The 19,412-nt window shown below is 40.8% G+C and overlaps 1 protein-coding gene across 2 annotated transcripts; it reads right to left on the bottom strand.

The window, feature by feature from the left end:
* Positions 1-6,520: 6,520 nt before the first annotated feature.
* Positions 6,521-18,809, bottom strand: cdc42 (cell division cycle 42). 2 transcript variants are annotated; one of them, XM_006800180.2, is made up of 6 exons: positions 18,702-18,809; positions 13,912-14,052; positions 13,391-13,463; positions 13,057-13,166; positions 12,483-12,680; positions 6,521-8,358 (listed from the first exon to the last, which is right to left on the bottom strand). In XM_006800180.2, the coding sequence occupies exons 2-6, from the start codon at positions 14,014-14,016 to the stop codon at positions 8,269-8,271; spliced, it is 576 nt and encodes a 191-aa protein (XP_006800243.1). In that variant the 5' UTR covers positions 14,017-14,052; positions 18,702-18,809; the 3' UTR covers positions 6,521-8,268. The 2 variants fall into 2 exon arrangements, with proteins under 2 accessions (XP_006800243.1, XP_006800244.1); XM_006800181.3 differs by lacking the exon at positions 6,521-8,358 and adding an exon at positions 8,508-11,228.
* Between the last annotated feature and the right edge of the window lie 603 nt (positions 18,810-19,412).

Raw genomic sequence — 19,412 nt, 5'->3', positions numbered from 1 at the left:
TCCCGAACAGATCAAGTCAATCGAATGATAGAAAATCCTGGATCTCCCGTAATGTTTTCCATGAAATATGCTCTCAGCATCTCACTGGGGATTTTATAATGAAAGTCCTGGAAACCACATAAACCACTAAGACCTATAACTTCTGGTCTGTGGTATGACAGCCCAGTCTCATGTTAGTTCATGAAATATGACATTTATATCATTTAATGCACAGCTCCACGTTGGGGGGGGAAAACAAACACAGCATATCAGCACACAGACCTGCACGGTGGGGGAGGGCTCATAACTTCGGCTTGTTTTGCAACCACAGGATCTGGGCACCTTGCAGTCACTGAGTCAACCACGAGCTCCTCGATAGGCCATGTGTCTGACAGCTGAAGGTTTGCTTAAATTGGATCATGGAACAGGACGATAATCCCAAACAAATCAGCAATCAGACGTTTTCTAGTGAAACCAGGCTGAATTTAAAGGCCTCAAAAGACAGATGGAGAGGGGTGTAGACTGAAACAAATGCTTTTGTTTTATTACTTATCCATGACTACACAGACCAGTACCACATACTTAATGTGTGTCGCATCCTCTCAGAGCTTAGAAGTGAGGGTGTATTCAACATGAGGTGCCAGGAAAACTAGATTGTAATAATAATAATAATAAAACAGGGATAAACAATTTAAATAAAATTCTGTGACTGAATATTTTGTTGTAAATACTTTTTTGAAGCTTGATTAGCGATCCAGGTTACACATCTAGTTTTTAATAGTGCAATTCAACATAAAAACGTAATGCAGGGTAAGTAAAAACCAAGTGCGACCAAGGGTTTTGGACTTGCGCTGAGGCATTTATAGTGAAATTTAACACGGCCTATTTCTCACATGCAAAAATTATTTAGATCGTAGTAAAATTCCAAACAGCGAGTTAACATCTTTCAGATTGCAATTCATCCCAGAGCGGACGGATCAGATAAGGAAACATCAGAGAGAGGAGGAGTGAAACAGCTTCTCCCCCACAGAGATGGTGGATCAGACTGTTGATGGGGGCTTTAGCTGCCACAGCTTCATCTCTGGATGCTGGTATGGAGGATCACTGAGTCTGCTCCTGCACACATACTTTCTATGTGTAGTTATAGCCACATGTCTGTCATCAGCTCAACTGCAAAGAACTTTCCCTTAACACCTGGACACTGAATACACATATTCCCAAAACCAAAGCTGCCTGTGTATGCGGGCGAAAGAGGTTAGAGTGTGTGTGTGCGTTACATGTATCTATTAACTAACAGCAACCCACCGTGTCAAAATAATCCTTGCGGTGACCAGTGGTAGCCTCACCTGATGGCTGCCTGGCTGTCAGACACGTATTCCACTCACACAGGGCGCCTACGAATTTTAAAGACCTTTTAAAAACTTCTGTAATTCTAATTGAGGACCAAACAAACACCGTGACAGTGAAAATATACTCGTTTCAAGCAAATGTGTTGATGTCCATGTCCAAATGAACAGAAAGGTAAAATGAAAGTGCTGTATTTAGACGGTGACGTACTTTGCATAGTTTTTCCTCTGTACGCAGCCGCAGTGAATTTCAAATCAAATAGTTAAGATGTGACTGAGGACTCCAGCTTTGATTTAAGGGGTTTAAAAGTATTGCATTAACCTTTATACACAGTGCCCCAGCCTCATGATTAATTGGACCATTGACGGACAAGCAATGGTCCAATTACTCCAAATACAGTATTCATTATATTCCATGACAAATAGAAGCTAGAAGATCAGGGCTTGATTCCAAGTGTTAAACTTGGGTTTGGTAGCTGTTTTGTAGTCCAAAGAGATGTTAACGAAAGTGAAGGAGACCATCATTAGGCTCAAAGACCAAAACATTAACAAGAAAGAAATGAAAAACTTTAGAAGTGTCCACATCAACAATGTGGTACATTCTTAAAAAACAAACAAACAGGAAATCTGCTGGCCAACTCAGCCAGTCCTAACGGCTCCGGAAGACAGCATAAGATTACTTTGTTTGTTCTTGTTTAAGAAAATCTCAACATCTAACTATGATCTACTGATCATACAAGGACAGTCTTAAGGAAGTCATAACAGTATCAAAGTGGGGGGGGGGTTACAAATCACTAGTTACGCTCAAGAGCAGGAAGGCCAGGTGAGACTTTACCAGAAAATATCTCAAAGAGCCTGCAGAGTTCAAGAAACAAACAGATCTTTGGACAGATACTTTGCCTAAAAAAAAAACCCAAGTCAAAACATCAAAACATCCACCTGGCCAGCCCTGGGGAAAAAACTGTGAGCGATCGATAGAAAAAATAAATTTGTACCTGAGTGTAAGAGAAAACTCAACTCTGTCACATTGGTTAACTGTTTTTGAATCACCTTATGAGACACTAACTGCATTGTTTTTCTTGGACTGTGATTCCAGAGTACCAATCATTCAGTTTGGGAAGCAGCAATGATTCCTACTGCATGAATGGTAACACTATGAGTCACGGATTAGCTGGTTGTCTTTTGGTCTTTATTCAAAGCTGAAGTTAAGCACACTAATAAACTTACTGCCACACCAGCCTACCTGCCAATCACCTGCATCACTCTGGGAAGGTTACTTTTAAAATGTATTCCATTACAGAATACAGAATACATGCCCCAAAATGTATTCTGTAACATATTCCGTTATGTTACTCAATGAGAGTAACGTATTCTGAATACTTTGGATTACTTAATATATTATCATGCTGTTTACAACTACATGAATGTACTATTGCTGTGATTTATTACTGTTACTGAAGGTCCGCGGCTCCAAACCGTAGTAAAGGGACCTCTGACTAATACGGTGGGTTCTGTGTCGGGCTCGTAGCCGAAAACTAGCTTTACTTTGTTGTCTGGGTCAACTTTGCTTGCGAGAGACAGAGAGAGGCGTTGAAAGGCTGCTCCAACAGAACTTATTGTTTTGGAGGAAAACACGAACACGGTGTACAGTCGAGTCTTAATAGCTTACTTACAACTGGGCTCGTCAGGCACTCTTCTTGGCTGCAGTGGTTATTATTATATTTACATGCTTCCAGCTCCCGTTTTTGCTCGATGACAGCTCGTACTTTTTCTCCCTCCCTCGCTCACAGACACATAACGGGTACAGCAGTCCATTCTCCCTGCAGCACGGACTACACTGCCCATGATGCTACATTCTTTAAAGCTATACCTGTAGCATTCTGACTATTAGCTTAGCGCAACAACAACAAAAAGGCCTCTCTCACCCAGGAAACAGGCAGAGAGAGCGTCACCCTGTAACCATGGCAACCGTAACGTTGCCGCCTGGAACAACAGAACGTAGCTGTCAAACAAAACCCAAACAGTCCTGACCCACAATATGAAACAGGGAAGTACCACCGTGTAATCCATTTATTTCAACAAAGTAACTGTATTCTAAATACCACCTTTTTAAACGGTAACTGTAACGGAATACAGTTACTCATATTTTGTATTTTAAATACGTAACGGCGGTACATGTATTCCGTTACTCCCCAACACTGATCACTCTGCCCCTACTAATGAACAAGAAATAGTTAAATAGTCTTCATCCTTTAGCAGATCCCTGTCATATTTAAGCAATTTCTCTCAGACAGTCCTACAACGTTCCCTAAAATGTACTGTGCTATCAGTGTAAGTGGGGTCAAAAACATCTGCACAGTGATTTTTCTCTAGGTGTGGCCAAGCGCTCCCAATGCTGGGTAACTGTAAGCTGCATCAGTTAGTGTCTGGCACCGAGCAAGGATGACAATCTCTTCATCCAGTACAAACAGCTTTTCGATGGAATAAACCCAAGTGCTCAGGGCCACTTCCCCCAATGATTTATAACACGGCTGGTGTAAAAATAAAGACCCCACACTCTCCACCCTCAGTTTTCTCCCAGCTTCCCCCTTCTACCTGCTGGAGAGCAATTAAACCAAACCTGCAGCTCTACACCCCAGCCAACATCCACATAAAAAAACCACATTGTGTTCTGTGTGTTGGAAGCGACTCCGGACACTGAAACAACACAAACTGTCAAGCCTTCAGTGCTGTGTCCTGTGGCTTCAGCCAGCACTGGAGAGTTATTTCCATGCGCGCACACACATCGCGCACACATGCCCTCGTACTGTATACAGCTGAGATGTCGGAACGGTGATTTACCGCTTAGCTCCGATAAACTGCTAAAATCCTCAGCGTGCTTTTCATCACAAATCAGTATCTGTGCAGATCATCATAAAATCGTCTCATAAAAGTGGGTGCAGCACATGCAGCTGAAGGCCAGCGCTGCGTGTGTTTTTATGTGTGCTGGTGTGGTGAGCGGTTATTACATCGCGGCCTCGGCCTGCTCGTCCCAGGCTCGGCGGGGATCGGACAACTGCTTGGAACAAAACGTTTACTCATTTGTCAAATGCAATGAAGACCGGTGGAGGCCAGGTGGCGTCTCTCAGCATATGTGTGTGGATGCAGAGGGCTGAGGAGCATCTGCGTGTGTGTCTGCATGAATATTTCAGCAGAGAGGAATGCCCTTCGTTCAGCCCGTGTGATAATTAATGGCTGTCAGCGTCTCTTTAGCGGAAGAAGGCGCTGACAGACAGCACTCCAGAAACTCAGGGAATGTGTGAACGCCTCACTGGGGTGGATGAGGGTGAATAGGGGATCCACGGGTGAGGGGTGGTGGGGGCTGCTGCGTAACATCCATCCCAACTGTCTGTGGCAGATGATCCAGGTCATGAAACTTGGGAGATTACCCTCATTTGCTGTCATTTGAGGAATTTTGGGACATCTGCGCAAGCTGTATGAAAATAATACCGATCACTCAACACCATCTGACATCAGCACACGGCTGGATCCTGCGTGAGTCTGCGTGTGATGGAAGGCGAGTGATTCATTTAATAGGAAATAAAAGATCACATTCGAGAATAGCAACGTTCAAACTATGTTTTAATCGTCTTTAAAATATGGCACTGGTTTTGAAGGACATGGGTGATCTGTCATCCAGGTAACGATAGTCAAAGGAGCTTGAAAAGAAAGGGACCGGATTTATGTGAGTTTCATGACGACATCTCACCTGTCATCCAAGAAACTTCTACAATCAAATGGTGGAGTTTCATGTATTTAAACCCTTAAGAGGGATGTTGACCCACTATATCTCTCTCTGTGTTTATACACCACTCTGCAATTATTAGTTATTATTAATCTCTGTCTCTCTTCCACAGTGTAGAATCATGTCTTCCTCCCCCCACACCCAACCAATTGCTGCAGAGGCTTCCCCTTCTTGAGCCTGCTTCTGTTGGTGGTTTCTTCCAGTTAAACAGGAGTTTTTCTTTCCCACTGTTGCCAAGTGCTTTCTCATAAGAGGTCGTCCGATTGTTGGAGTTTCCTCTTTAGTTCTTTACAATAGAAATAATACATTTAATAATAATAATAATACCATGAATCCGGATGCTCCGTCTTCCTGTAACTTTGCTGCAGGAATACATGAATTTCCCCAATGAGGGTTGTATCCTTCTAAATCACTTTGAGGTGACTGTTATTGAGATTTGGTGCTATATGAACAAAAGCACGGCTGTTTTCCTTTAGATTTTTATATAATCTGAATAATTCAGAAGTTGCCCTCTACTGGCCATTAAAATGAATGGAAGTTTTACTTGTAGGATCTGGGAGCTACAGCTATCTTTTTATATAATCTATGGATAATTCTAATGCACACAAGCAAGGTAACGTCACAAGGTGTTAGTCGCTGTGGTTTAACGGGGATGCTTGGTTTGTAGAAAAGAAACAAAAAAGGCTCCAAAATATATGTTATCTTACAAAAGGAAAAAATCCTACCTAGTCAAGTTGGTTTGTTGATCTCTCTTTGAGGCTGAACCTCTGGATCGAGTCACTAGACTAACAGTGCACTTTCATTTTGAAAAGAATGAAAATCTGGCTAGACAGTTTAACTATGATCAGTATTTTAATTACTGGCCAAGTATTACAGAATAGCTTAATCAAAGTTGGCATGCTGGGAATCCTCCAAATATACGAGGGGCTATACTTTACTACCGTGTAAGGTAAGACTTATGTAATGAGATGAATACTGTGTGTAATGGAGACAACTTACATTTCCCCCCTCAATTTAAGAGCATCACCAATGATACATAGTGAAAAATGGGTCATGAGTCCATGAGTAGGAAAATGGTTTCGTCTCTCATCAGGATAACATGGTAACATGCTAAGCGAAGTAGTTTTCAGCAGGTAAACACACACCTTCCCAACGTACGGACCTCTAAACTAAAATATTCTGACAATGCAATCCTGAAAATCTGTTCAAACCTGTCAACATAATTAATATTTTTTGTAATGATGCTTTAGATTTTTGTAATGGAAAAAAACAAAACATTTCAGTGAACTTTTGTGGGCGTTTTGCAACATTTTCATTTATCAGCTTCGAATGAAGGATATAGACGATGGAGATGTGATTAGACAGCTCCACCTGCTGGCTGGAAAAACAAAGAACAGCAAGTGCAACGTGGTAAAGGCAATTAAGGTATAAGTTTAATATTTTTGAAAAGAATGCATATACAAAGAACAAAGACTTTAGACAAAGCATTTGGTTTTGCACCAAAACAACAACAGGTTATAATAATAATTTTACTGACTTGGGCTGGACGTCGACCCAACTCTAAGCCACCAGTAAAGAAAAACAAGAACCAACCAATCACAAATAATCATTACCAAACAGTCTCGCTGCCATTGGAGGTTTTTATTCAGCTAAACCAATCAGAGGTTTACTTGGTATAAACTGGCGGGTGAGAGTTCAGATGAGTTCCGACCCCTAAAATGTAAAAGGAGTGAAAGTAACCTTTTTTATTCATTCATATATATATATATATATATATATATATATATATATACATATATATATATATATATATATATATGAATGAAATAATAATAAAAAAAATAGAAATTAAAAAAACAACAACACACAAACAGAAATGATAAAGAAAAACAGATTTTGGTAAAAACACCTGGAGCCTACATGAACATTGTGTGCCAGCTTACATTATAATTACATCTGTTAAACCTATCATTTAGAACAGAGACCAAGGCCGAGCTACATGCAGCACCGTACAGTGTGAACGGGTACAACAGGCCTCACACCTCTGCCTGGATATGACGCACTACAGGAAGGCACCAAATTCTGACCTGGCACAGAAATCTGGTGAAAATTCACATTTGCTCATCTGTTGTCTGGCCAATAAGCATTCGTCATTTAACACAGTTGTCTCTGCTATGCCCGTTCTCAGTGTACGGTGATGACAATGTGAAAACAGTATTCTACTTGGTCCCTGGCAACGCATGAAGAACAACCGCTTGTTCTGCTAACACTGTTTAAGTTCCCTCCATCTAAAAGGCCAATTCCTGTGGTCGACTATGAGACCCATTACTAATGAATGCCTTTAGCTTTTCAAGTGATTTCCACACTCTAAAAAGACTGCTACTCTGTACTGTGGAGGTAAGGCTTGATGGAGCCTTGACTGAATTACTGAGCTGTGTCAAACCTCCACGGTGTCCTAGTGGTTAAGAGCGCGTCTACTTGGAACATCGAGTAAATATCTCAGACTGTTTGAGGGATAAAGGAGGTGTTGGCAAACAAAATCAACAACACTACTCTGTTAGCATCTCTTGTGGTAGTGCTGAGTGAGAACATAGAGGGGGCTGAGCAATGAGCGTGCTCGTCAACTGAGGCGACGGGAACAGCAGCATGAGCAGCTGCTAATTAAGCAGCTGGGAGGGGCTGGGGCTGGGCTTATGTCCACGAGACCCTTACATTGGCTGAAGACGACTACACGGCTGGACAGCTAGAACTCGATTAGGCCACAACACTGACTGAACTAATGAAATCAGCTATCCAAAGCTCGACAGAGGGATTTCTACTTGTGAGTATGCTTGGTATCTGGATCCCTGTCTGAGCCCTCACTGGCTTCTTGGCCATGTAACGTTCATGTTTTATCCCGAACTCAGACGCAGGGGTGAAGCTTGGTTGTTATTATTGCAGAGAATTATCTGAAACTTGGTAGGCTGTTTTCTTCCTAGTCTTCCACAAGGAAAACAATGCTGTCAAGCAGCCTTAGCAGAGCAAGGGAGGGGGGTTTGGGAGAGGCAGGGATGTATGTATTTAAAGACGTGTGTATTTCTGTGTGTGTGTGTGTGTGTGTGTGTGTGTGTGTGTATGCGTGAGTGAAGGGGGTGTGTGCTTTGGAAAGGTAGGAGCCTCTCATAGCAGCACACATTTGCGTTTCTTCTTGGGCTCTGGGGGCTCCAATGCAGCCAATATCGCCTCATCAAACACATTCTTTAGTCCTTTCTGTGAACAAAAACATACAAACAGAATGAGGGAGCAGCGCAAACACACACACACACACACACACACACACAGATTTAAAACAAACAAAAAAAAGATCTTGCAACAAAAGGCAGAAATGGCTTCAACGGGGGGGGGGGGGGGGGGGGGGGGGGGGGGCAGTGAAAAATCAAAACACACTGAAGGTAATTCAGAGGGGTTTCATAAGAAAGAGGGGAAGCTGGTGGGATTGCAAAGAAAAAGATAAAACAACATAAAATTTCCAAGTAGGATCTGCAATGAACAAGTCAGGAGACTGTCATGTAGTGTTTCCCACAGAATCAGACAAATGACACAGAAGGTGCACCCGTGCTTTTTAAAATAATTTAACAAATAATAGCACACATTCTCTGTGACAATAATACGCAAAAATTGCTGCCTCTACATTAAACTCCTGATCCTGTGCAGAGCTGCTGACTGTAGTCCTTGTTTTGCTCTGTGGTCTCAGTGAGCTACATCTTGCTGTGAGGTCAGGTTAGAGTGGCCTTAAAGCACATCTTTTAAGTAGAATAAAGTCTACTTTGACCAGCTGCAGTCCAGCATAGTTTAGTTGGAGTTTATCTGACTGCAGAACCAAACAATTGCATTACAGAATTTATATTATTAGTCTACATGCTTAGCAGTGACTAAATCGATCAAACTGTAAATAAAAAATAAGTTACACACTACACTTAGTTAGCCATCAGCATCCCTGGAGTACCCTCCCAAGTAAAGTCTGTGTGGGAAACGATGTCTTGTGGTACTTTCAGTTGTGTAAGCCAGATCAGGGATTAAGTGTCAACAACACAAATCACATGCATGTCTGAAAAGTGCAGCTGACCTGAGACAGCCGAAATCAAAGGCAAGTCAAACAAGCAAGTGGAGGAAAAACAGGACATAACCCTTGACATTACAACGGCAAACAAGAACTTTTTCTTGACTTCACTGGTTCATGTTCCAAACACATGACCACAATCAAGCACTTGCCGAGCGCAAGAGGGGAACCTCTGTATTAACCCGAGCAGAACTGCTTACGTCATGAGCTCAGTCATGTGAGGTAACCAGAGCTGCACCGCGTTGCCTATCTCAGCTGACCAAGCTACTAGACACGGCACTGAAAAAAGACGGAAGCCAGATGAGCGCAAGTTAAGTTGTCCTTTATTAATTCAGTTCACAAGTCATTTCACACAATTATAGCTTTTATTATTATATAGACTTCTAATACAACACAATCTGTACCACGGGTAATGGCACACTGATGTTATATGTAGAGAAAGCGAAATAAGTCACTAAACACGGCTTGCAAGTATCATCAAGTGTGGCTTAGCTATAAAATAGATCAATGACAGTACCATGACACCAGCACATAGCAATGTCTGCTGAGGTCAGACACTCCCATAGGTGACTTGAGCAGTTAAAAGCCCTGCGTGAGAAACCACAGTCACACTTCAGATTCTGATAAATTAAACATAACTGTAGAAGTATAAAAAATACTTTAGCATTAGAAATGGAAGCTCTGTTGAGTGTAAGCTCAATCTCAGCCTGTAAAGCCACCACCTTCACACCGACTACTACTCACACAGAGCTCACAAAGAATCGAGGACTATCCCAAACAAAGGATGTATCCTTCTAGACACTAGCCACCTATTGTTAGACACAGGTCTTGTTAATAAGCTAAACTCAAGACGTTTTCACACACGAACCTTTCAGACGGTGTCACAATGAACCAGCTTTACCGACCCGGCTGTTTCAACACAGTGTGTGAATGACTGTCAATGTACACAGCTGCTGCTCTTGCTGTGCTATTTATTCACATTTTATTATTGTATGATTTTAATATTGGTGTTAGGCTTATTTCTGCTTTCTCTTTAATTTGAAATTACAAACAAACAATGTGGAAAGTAAAACAGATGACCTGTAGCACTCTGACGTAGAGAGTGGAAAGTTGTCTGCAGACTGTGTCAACAGCCTACAGACAGCAGTGAGTAAACAGCGCTGCACAGATGTGTGAGTTCTTACAGTTTGTATTTTATAGCTAGTTTTGCTCTATTCTTTTTCCATTCGTATTTTAAAAAGGAAAGAAGACTGCTGGTGCTACTACATTCAGCACCCTAACATTATGTGTCTGGAGCACTATAAACTACAGAAAGTGACACGTTTAAAAAAAATGTGGTCACTGACTGCGATCAGTTTTCAGTGGCTCTTAAATACACACACAATAATGTTTAATCTCATCTTTTAGAATGAGTTCAATTCAGAGGCGTGGTGGCGTTTAAGTCCATGTTAGAATGAAGGAGGTATCTGTGTGCAGAATTTATCCTTCCAGAAAGGACAACTGTGTTTGACTGTCCAGAGTTCATGTGTGAAAACAGTTTAAGACACAGAGTGGTCCAAGAATTAGGATGTGAAATGCTGCAGGTGGTAACACTAATCCAGAAGAAAAATATGACGATATGATGCCAAGTAAACCAAATTAGAAAAGGCAACAAGTATTTTTAAGTGCAGAAAGGCCTCTGGTTAGTTTAACAAGCCACAGAACAAAGATGAGAAACGCAATCTTAATGCAGAGTAGAGAAGCCGTCTGAGTATCAAACTGGTGGATCTGTTAATAGATGGCTGAGATTGAGACAGATGAGAGTTTTAAGCAGCAAATGCAGAGAGAGAGAGAGAGAAAATGGGAAGGAGGAGAGAAGTGGAGTAAGGGAATGAAAAATGGATAAACAGCAATGACAGGAAGAAGACATGAGCGATGTGGCACAGAAAGTTTAAAATAAACAACATTTCCTCTTTCTTTGCGTCTCAGGAGGCTCTAGGGCAGCTAGGATAGCTTCGTCAAAAACATTCTTCAGCCCTCGCTACGACGACAGGAAGAGAGGGAAGAGAACAAGAGTGCAATTAGCAGAGCAAACACAGAGAGAGAGACCAAAGAAGAGGAGGAGAAGAAGAGGAACATGGCAGAGTGAGGAGGAAGGTTTCATAGCGTAAAGACGAGGAGTGCCGTGCAGCCGTGTCAACACTGAATGAAGACAAGGAAGTTGTTTAGCAGGGGGCTGAAAGTGAGCTGGGGACCTGGGTGTTGAGATCCCCAACAGGAAACAGGAAATGACATCAGCAGCTATGCAACTTTTGTGCCAGTGAGATAGGGGGGAGTAGAGGAAGGAAGGAGCAGAGCAGGGAGGTGGGGGCACCCCAGCTTTATCAACACTATTGTTCAGAATCAGAGATCCAAGTCACCTGCTCTCCTCTGAGTCATGCTTACTGTGCTTCAGTTTCTAACAGTTATGCATCAACGCCAACGCAAACAAACTCGGGACATAACTGAGCAGGTAAAGCCTTTAAAGGCACTGACTGATTTAGTCAACACAAGCACTCAATAATATAACATTAAATCTACCACAGAGAAGTCAAACGCTCCTGAATTTGACATGAAGCCCACTGTCTACCTTTGGTCCTCTTTAGAAACAGTGCAAAAAAACCAAACAAACAAACAACTAACTAGCTGCAAGTTTGCCTTCATAAACTAGAAACATTTTACTTTGCCATTTAGTCAAAATGCTGACACAATAATGTGTTTGTGCCTGTTCTATTACTGCAAACACCATCAGCTGATCCCAGGAGCGATTGCTGGTCCATGATTTGGTGTAAAGCCCATAGGCTTTAACAAGCACATATACTGGAGAGGTTTGCAAAACATGAACTCTCTCCTTCCTACGCTTTAATCGCTTTAGGTCTGCTCACCCAGAATCCTAAACTCTAACATTTAGTGCATTTGCTTAAAATCCACCCCACTGTTAAGAAAAGTTGGCTAATCTACCATGTGACTATGCTCAAGACCAGTGCAGCTGAATAAGTAACAGTTTACCTAAATGAAGGTCTGCTTACTGTAGCAAGGATCATTTCCAACTAGCGACATCAGTGAACCCACAAGTTACATCAATTACCAAGATCAAACCAGCATGCAGAACAAACATGCACAGGACAGTGGGGGTACAGGCATGTTCCTCTTTCCTCCACTTTCTTAGTTCTTGCCACTGAAGTATCCATCATACTCGTCTCTGAGAGTGTGTGTGTGTGACTGTAAATCTTTTATATCCGAGTATATACAGTACCTGTGTGAGGGCTGAGCACTCCACATATTTCACAGCCTTGAGATCTCTTGCCAGCTTCTCGGCTGTCTCCGGAGTAATGGGCTTTTGCTTGTTCTTAGCCAGCTTCTCTATAGTGGAGGGATCATCTCGCAAGTCGATCTGAGTCCCAACTAGAAGGAAGGGCGTCTTTGGACAGTGGTGGGTGATCTCGGGAACCCACTAAATGGACAAATACAAGAGTCAGCACAATACCACACATGTGCGGAATACCGGGGGGTTTTCTTATTAAACAAAATTAGGAAAATGTTAATTTTATTTTAGAAATTTGAAGAGAGCCCTTTATTTTAACCCTTTTTAAGGCATTTGCATCCTCAGATAAGCACTGCATTTCTAACCAAGTTCCCTTCCCTCTGACTTTTTGTACCAAACGGCTAATTAGTACTGTACCTGCCAGTAAAATTTGAGCAACCCATAATTCATCATTTTTACAAAATAAATAATATGCAGTATATATTACACAGTATGAAACAAACTGTTACAACATGTTCATTTTTACACTAACAGAAAAAACCCAAAATGAACAGGTCACACTTACCTTTTCTTTGACATTTTCAAAGGAGGATGGGGACACGACAGAGAAACAGACGAGGAAGACATCTGTCTGGGGATAACTCAGAGGTCGTAACCTGTCGTAATCTTCCTGACCTGGAGAAGCCACACAAAAATTATATTTAACTCTAATTGTTTGGTCGGCACGTAAGCCAACAGAGGCTGAGCAACAAAAACAGAAAGCACAACTCTGACTGAAAGAAAACATCACGCAAACTCTACATTTACTAAAGCTCCCCTGTGGCTGCAGTGTGAAGACAGACAAGCTGCTTCTGAAAGCGTGATTCCTACTTTATAATAGAAAGTGAAATGTAACATACCTGCTGTATCAAACAAGCCCAGAGTGTAGGGCTCACCTCCAATCATTACAGTTACAGCATAGTTATCAAACACCTGCAACACACAGACCAAAATCAGCTCGGCCACTCATAACGCAATAGAACTAAAGATACAGTTATAGACACATTTATTTACACTGCAGAGCTGAGAAATAATATATTCAAAATGCTCGTCTGTTACTCTTATTCAACATCCTTCAAATAAACCATATTCCACAGGTTCTTCGACCTGATTGTGTGTTTGTAAAGCTGCATACAGAACACAACTTTGATCACGTACTTAGTGGTCAAGGCCAATTAGTCAACAATAGCAAACATCCTGTTCAGACCTCTGCAGGATCAACGGAAACATGCAAACAGCATTGTATGTACTCAAACTCCAAACTCCAGCTGAATCTTCTGTAAATTGTGCAACAAGCAAATATAAACTCACGTGTGTGTGGTTCGCTGAACATGTGGTAACTAAAACATTTAAAATCTAATGTAGAGATTGACGCACTTACCGTAGGTACATATTCAGAGGGAAACTTGTTTGTGGTGTAAGAGATGAGCAGGCAGGTTTTACCCACAGCACCATCACCAACTACAACACACTTAATGGTCTGCATAGCTGTGTGTTACAGTCTTTGCTACTCATTCAAGATCTGGAAAAGAAAAGAGGCACATTTAATAATTTACTTTTTGGCTGAACAACTTTCACAGACATACCACAGATAAATTAAAAAATATCATCTTTGATCATTATTATTTTACTTTACATTATACATGTGGACTTCTGACAGGAGCATTTTGTTTGAGGTGAGCTCATATTAGGAGAAAAATGCATGGACCAAGGAATAGCCATTTTTTGTAAGCTGAGTACCAGATGGCATTTTTCATTATTTGTAAAAGACAAAATGTTGGTTAAGAACTTTTTACCTAAACTCTGACTACAAATCGTGATTTACTTGCCACAGGAAGTGAAGTGAAAACCAGTAACCTCCACTAACTACGGGAATTAAACTGGAAAGGCTCCAATGAGCTTTTTACAGTTAATGGACTGAGGGTCAGTACAGCTTAACAACTGGACACAGCACAGGCCTGCTTCACACAAATGAAGGAAGGAAACATGAAAGGAAATTTGGGAAAAAAGGGAAAACATCAGCTGGCGCAGTCTCTCTTCCCCATATGACCCAAGAAACAGATCAGACTCAAAAACACTAATGGTGGCTTCATGATCTTATTTTATTTGTTATACAAAATTAGAAACTAAAACATCAAACGTGAATGTAGTGTAGATGTGAACACAACTCCAAGAGTAAAGCTAACCTACAAAGTTCTTTCTGACTGTTATCACAGGAAAAGCTCAAATTGCACAAATACAAGAAACAACAAATCTGTTCTATTCAGTTGTGATAGTGAGCCAGTAGGAACACCACCAAGGCTCGACCTACACTGACGTGTTTTATTGTTGAAACCAACACACATATTAACATGTCAGAACGTCCATATTACAGGATGCACACGGGCTCATTATATATATGTTATTAAGCTAATGTATTTGCACTACTTTTCTTCCAGCTTAGTGTGAATTCTTCACTTGTTGCCATTATGGCCATTCTAATTTGCATTTTCCTCCGCTCTCGGTTTCACTTTGTTTGCACCCACTAACACACTAAGAGTGGAGCAGACAGTGCGCATAAAAATGAGGACAGGAAGACTCGACTAGGAAACAATTTGTTATGTAACTTTAAGTGAAATAAAAACTTACCAACAAGTGATTTATGAAAAGGAACCAGACTAAGCCAACAAAGAAAATTAATTGATGGGGCTGATGCTTTGCTGTTATGCTAACTGAGTCACTGACAGGCATATAGGAGGTTGGGGCACTCCTGATATATTAGGCTATCGTAGATATATAATATCAAGTTCTACGTAGGGATGGGAATCTCAACCAAAAGAACTATTCAATATTCATTGACAGTCATTTGATGGTTCTTCAACAATCATCATCCGCCTCAAACCACTTCTAAATGACTATGTATAGCTTTAACTACAGCTTTTGCTTGACTTCATCTGCTCGTCTTTTTTGCTTTTATTTCTAAAGCTGTCTGTCTTTCCATGTTTCTTGGTAAGTAATGTATAATGTCACAGCACTACTTTCTTGGTCTGACAACATTGTTCAGTGTGTGCCTGATTTTAGAGACAACGCACTGTATGTAGTACACAAGCAACACTATTCCCCCATTTCTCCTCTGTAAGTTACAGTCTGTCAGTGCTAAGCCACTGCAGAGCTCTGCAGCACAGTGTGGGGGTGGGGATGTCATTGAGAGAAGCATGAGGGACAAAACTGCAGGCACCAAACGCTACAGTGTTTAACACAGAAACAGAGCCTGCTAAAACAGGTGCCCAACTAACAGCCCAAATATCTTCAACATACCACTCCTTTTCAAAAAAGGCTTTTACATTAGACCTGTAAGTTTTTTTTCCCTGTCATCATCAGTGCAATGCCTGCTACAGATTTATGTGATTTCTACCACTATGCCACTGCATATGTCTAATGCATATGTCATTGTTTAAAATGCCTTGTAAGTCTTTAATGATTTATTCCAGCAATTAGAGCACAATCAAATGAAGTTGTCCACTTCTAATAATGAACATTTCTAAACCAAAAATCATTTCCCCACACGTGTACCATTTTCTGAGCACAAGTCAAATCTCCCCTTATTAACAAAAACCTCATCACAAAATACAACATGTTTCTATCCAGTATGTTGTTATAATACAACAATGTTTAACATAATTACAGCTATTAAACATCTAATTGAATGGAGCTGTACGTGCTAATGGAGCTTACCCATTACCGCAAGTGCATCATATGAGCAGCTAGCATTACCGGAAACTGAACAATGGGCGCTTCCGGCTGGAAATTTTCCAGGTGTGATGCAATACAGGGCAGTTCTTTTAGGAGGGATTTTATTAAATAATGTGAATAATGTGAACTTTAACATGTAAAAACAAAAAAATTGACCATACGTACATTGCCTGAAAATACTGAATTGTAATGCTGAACTATAAATGGTTGTCCGTTCATGTGAATTTGTTAATGTTGTGATAACTGTTTCATGTGTGTCACAATGCTACACAGCAGTTTTCTCAGTATAAACAAAAATTTGGTGCCACCAAAAAGAGTCTGGCCTTTCAAAGTAAAATCACCAGAACACAAGACTAAAAAACAGAGACTAAGTTGGCTTTGATTTTTTTCAAGTTTAAATCATTTTGTAAAAACACATACCCTACAATAATAACAAAAAAATGCACAGACTTGTAATTAAGGTCAAACAGACTCTTTGCCTTAAATGCATCCAGATGAATCAAGATTACCTGGACTGTCACCCCTGGTCTGCTTTGAGCCAGGAAGCACTCTTACTGAACAAGTAAATAGTCAGACATGCAAAACTTGATTAATCAGAGTATATATGTTATCAAGGTTGACCCCAAAAAATCAATATATAAAGCAACTGCATTATGCCTCATCTTAATCCTAAAAGTGAAGACACTCCATTTGGCTGGGATTACACTCCTGCGTAGATGTACGTGCAAACTGCTGCAGACACCATGGACAAGTAGCAGGCGCTATCTGATCATGTTCTAGTCCACTCAGAGTACACACCACTGGTTTATCAACAAACTGACAGATTTCTGTCTCCGAAAACCAAGAACACTGTTATTACATATGTTGGCAGATGAATCAAGCATAACACTAATCGACAACATTCCAACGCACATCATCAAGGAGAACTGTGCCTTAGGACCAAGTCAACTAATTACTGACTAAGAGAAAGCGCCACTGTATACAGCAATTCTTTGGTTGGTGAATGCATGGTCAATTTCACTGTACAATGAACACCGTGACATCCATGAAACACAGTAGTGTATGAACACAAGTATTTTACTGTGTCCCATCAATCTGAATAAAAATCTCAACTCATCTTGTAAAAGTAAAAAATATAAATCTAAGTGTAACAATGTAGTAAGCCAACGGCAATGGGCACCAAAGGATGACTGCAGCTGCATTAATGCCGCCAGACTTAATCCTCACATTTGTGTTTGTAGGCCAGCCAGCACTAACTGCAGCCCTGCTTAAATACTAATAGCGAAAGCGGCTCAACTGAGCCTGATAACAGTTTCCAAATATTTAGCTGCCATACTGAAATGGACTCTGTATAATTTGCGATTTTGTATGTTCGGGTCAGCTAATCCTCTGAGCAGTGTGGATTTATTTTAAAGCGGACACGTATGTCATCTACATGATCAAATATCAGTACATTTAAACACAAACCGGTAATGATCGTTACGTTGGAGGCATTTCCTTAAGGATTGATCATAACTTACTTCTAATTTCCACTGATACATGTACGTACTTCCGCACGTTGGAGGGAAGAATGTTCCCCTCTGATTCTTGACAAAAACAGACCTCAATCATGTGTATTTTTGATCTGACATCACCGACCCGAAATCTCAAACTAGACTTTGTCTTCCATTGGTACACTGAGTTTATAACATGTTTAACTACGCAGCCGCGAGTGGTGTCCCAAGCTGTTAGGGTCAGCATGTAAATATCCTATTATGGAACATTTTACCTCACACTTGAGAGATAACTACCACTTAAAGATCTGTTAGCTTGGTAGCATTAGCCATATATTTCGGCCACATCCTCGGCCTCAGTCTGGCCTAATTTCCTGCCCGCTGTTAAAACGATAAACTTACAGCTGATCCCCTATTTTACAGGGTCAGTGTTATGAATCTTTTCCTTAGTACCCAGACATTACGCTTTCCATCTATACGATGGGGCTATGCTGTCTACAAAATTATAACTTAACCAAACTCTTGTTATGCTCGTTTATTCTGTTTGTTAACCCACTTACCGCGTACCGTAACCAGTCAATTCTTAGGTTCGTCACCAACTTATCTTAATAACAAAGAGGTGTTTTATTTTATCATTACAACATCAGAACCACCAATAAAAAAACTTGCGTGTGCTTTATGAGTAACTCCAGGAGCTTGATTTACACACCGGTCTAACGATAGACACCCTGCCTGTTTCGCTAGCTAACTACTGTCCTCCCCAATTAGCTTGCGAGCTAACGAGCTGTGCTAAGCTTAGCGGATGCTGTTGCTGAATGAGACTGATAAACTGCTGATTACAATCCGTGTTAGGAATACATATTATACAGTAAAGTGACATGAGTTAGACCTAAACATTAGCCAAAAGAATATATAGTAATAAGAAACGAGTAAAAAATTTCCATACCGTATCCTCTATTTGTGTCTTTACGCCGGGCGTTGGCAGCTCCGCGCTAGGGGTTTCCCAGTCAACAGAACAGGGACACGTTGAGTTGCGTAGCGACTCACTACGTAATTACGTTAATCAATTTGCCTACATTAAGGCTCATTTTTTTGAGGCCAAAAGCTAAAATGGTATAATTGTGTAAACCAAGTAGTGTGTGGTTCCAGTAAAGTAATAACCTGATTTTATAACTTTTCAACATAACATTCAAGATCAACATTCACAGCATCTGTGCCGTTTGCTAATCAGACCAGTAGATAGCATTTACTGTACAAAGTACATTGTCGAATTTGTTTCAATTTATATTCTCCCTGCATTTTGTAAAATAAACAAGCTATACACGACTTACAAAACGTACACATACATTAAGTAGTCTGCACACATAATTTGGGCATGCACCCAAGTTCTGCCCTCCTAATTTTCTTTGTAGCAGTTCTGCTTTCATACTATGTACAGCATAGAAAAGTTACACAAGGAAGCACATGTTCATTTTCTGTATTTCACACACAATAACGCCTGCACTTACAAGACAGATGTATTAAATGCAACTGCGCCGCTGCAGTGCATTTGACCTATATACGTGCACTGCAATAGTTCTGTCTGCCACTAGACGGCAGCACAGTCCATTAAACCAAAACACATCTAGAGTCTGAAACACTAAAAAGTTAACAGAGA

This window comes from Neolamprologus brichardi, chromosome 5, assembly GCF_056152115.1.
Source record: "Neolamprologus brichardi isolate AB-2024 chromosome 5, ASM5615211v1, whole genome shotgun sequence".
Taxonomy (NCBI): Eukaryota; Metazoa; Chordata; class Actinopteri; order Cichliformes; family Cichlidae; genus Neolamprologus; species Neolamprologus brichardi.
This window is presented reverse-complemented; position numbering and strand designations above follow the sequence as displayed.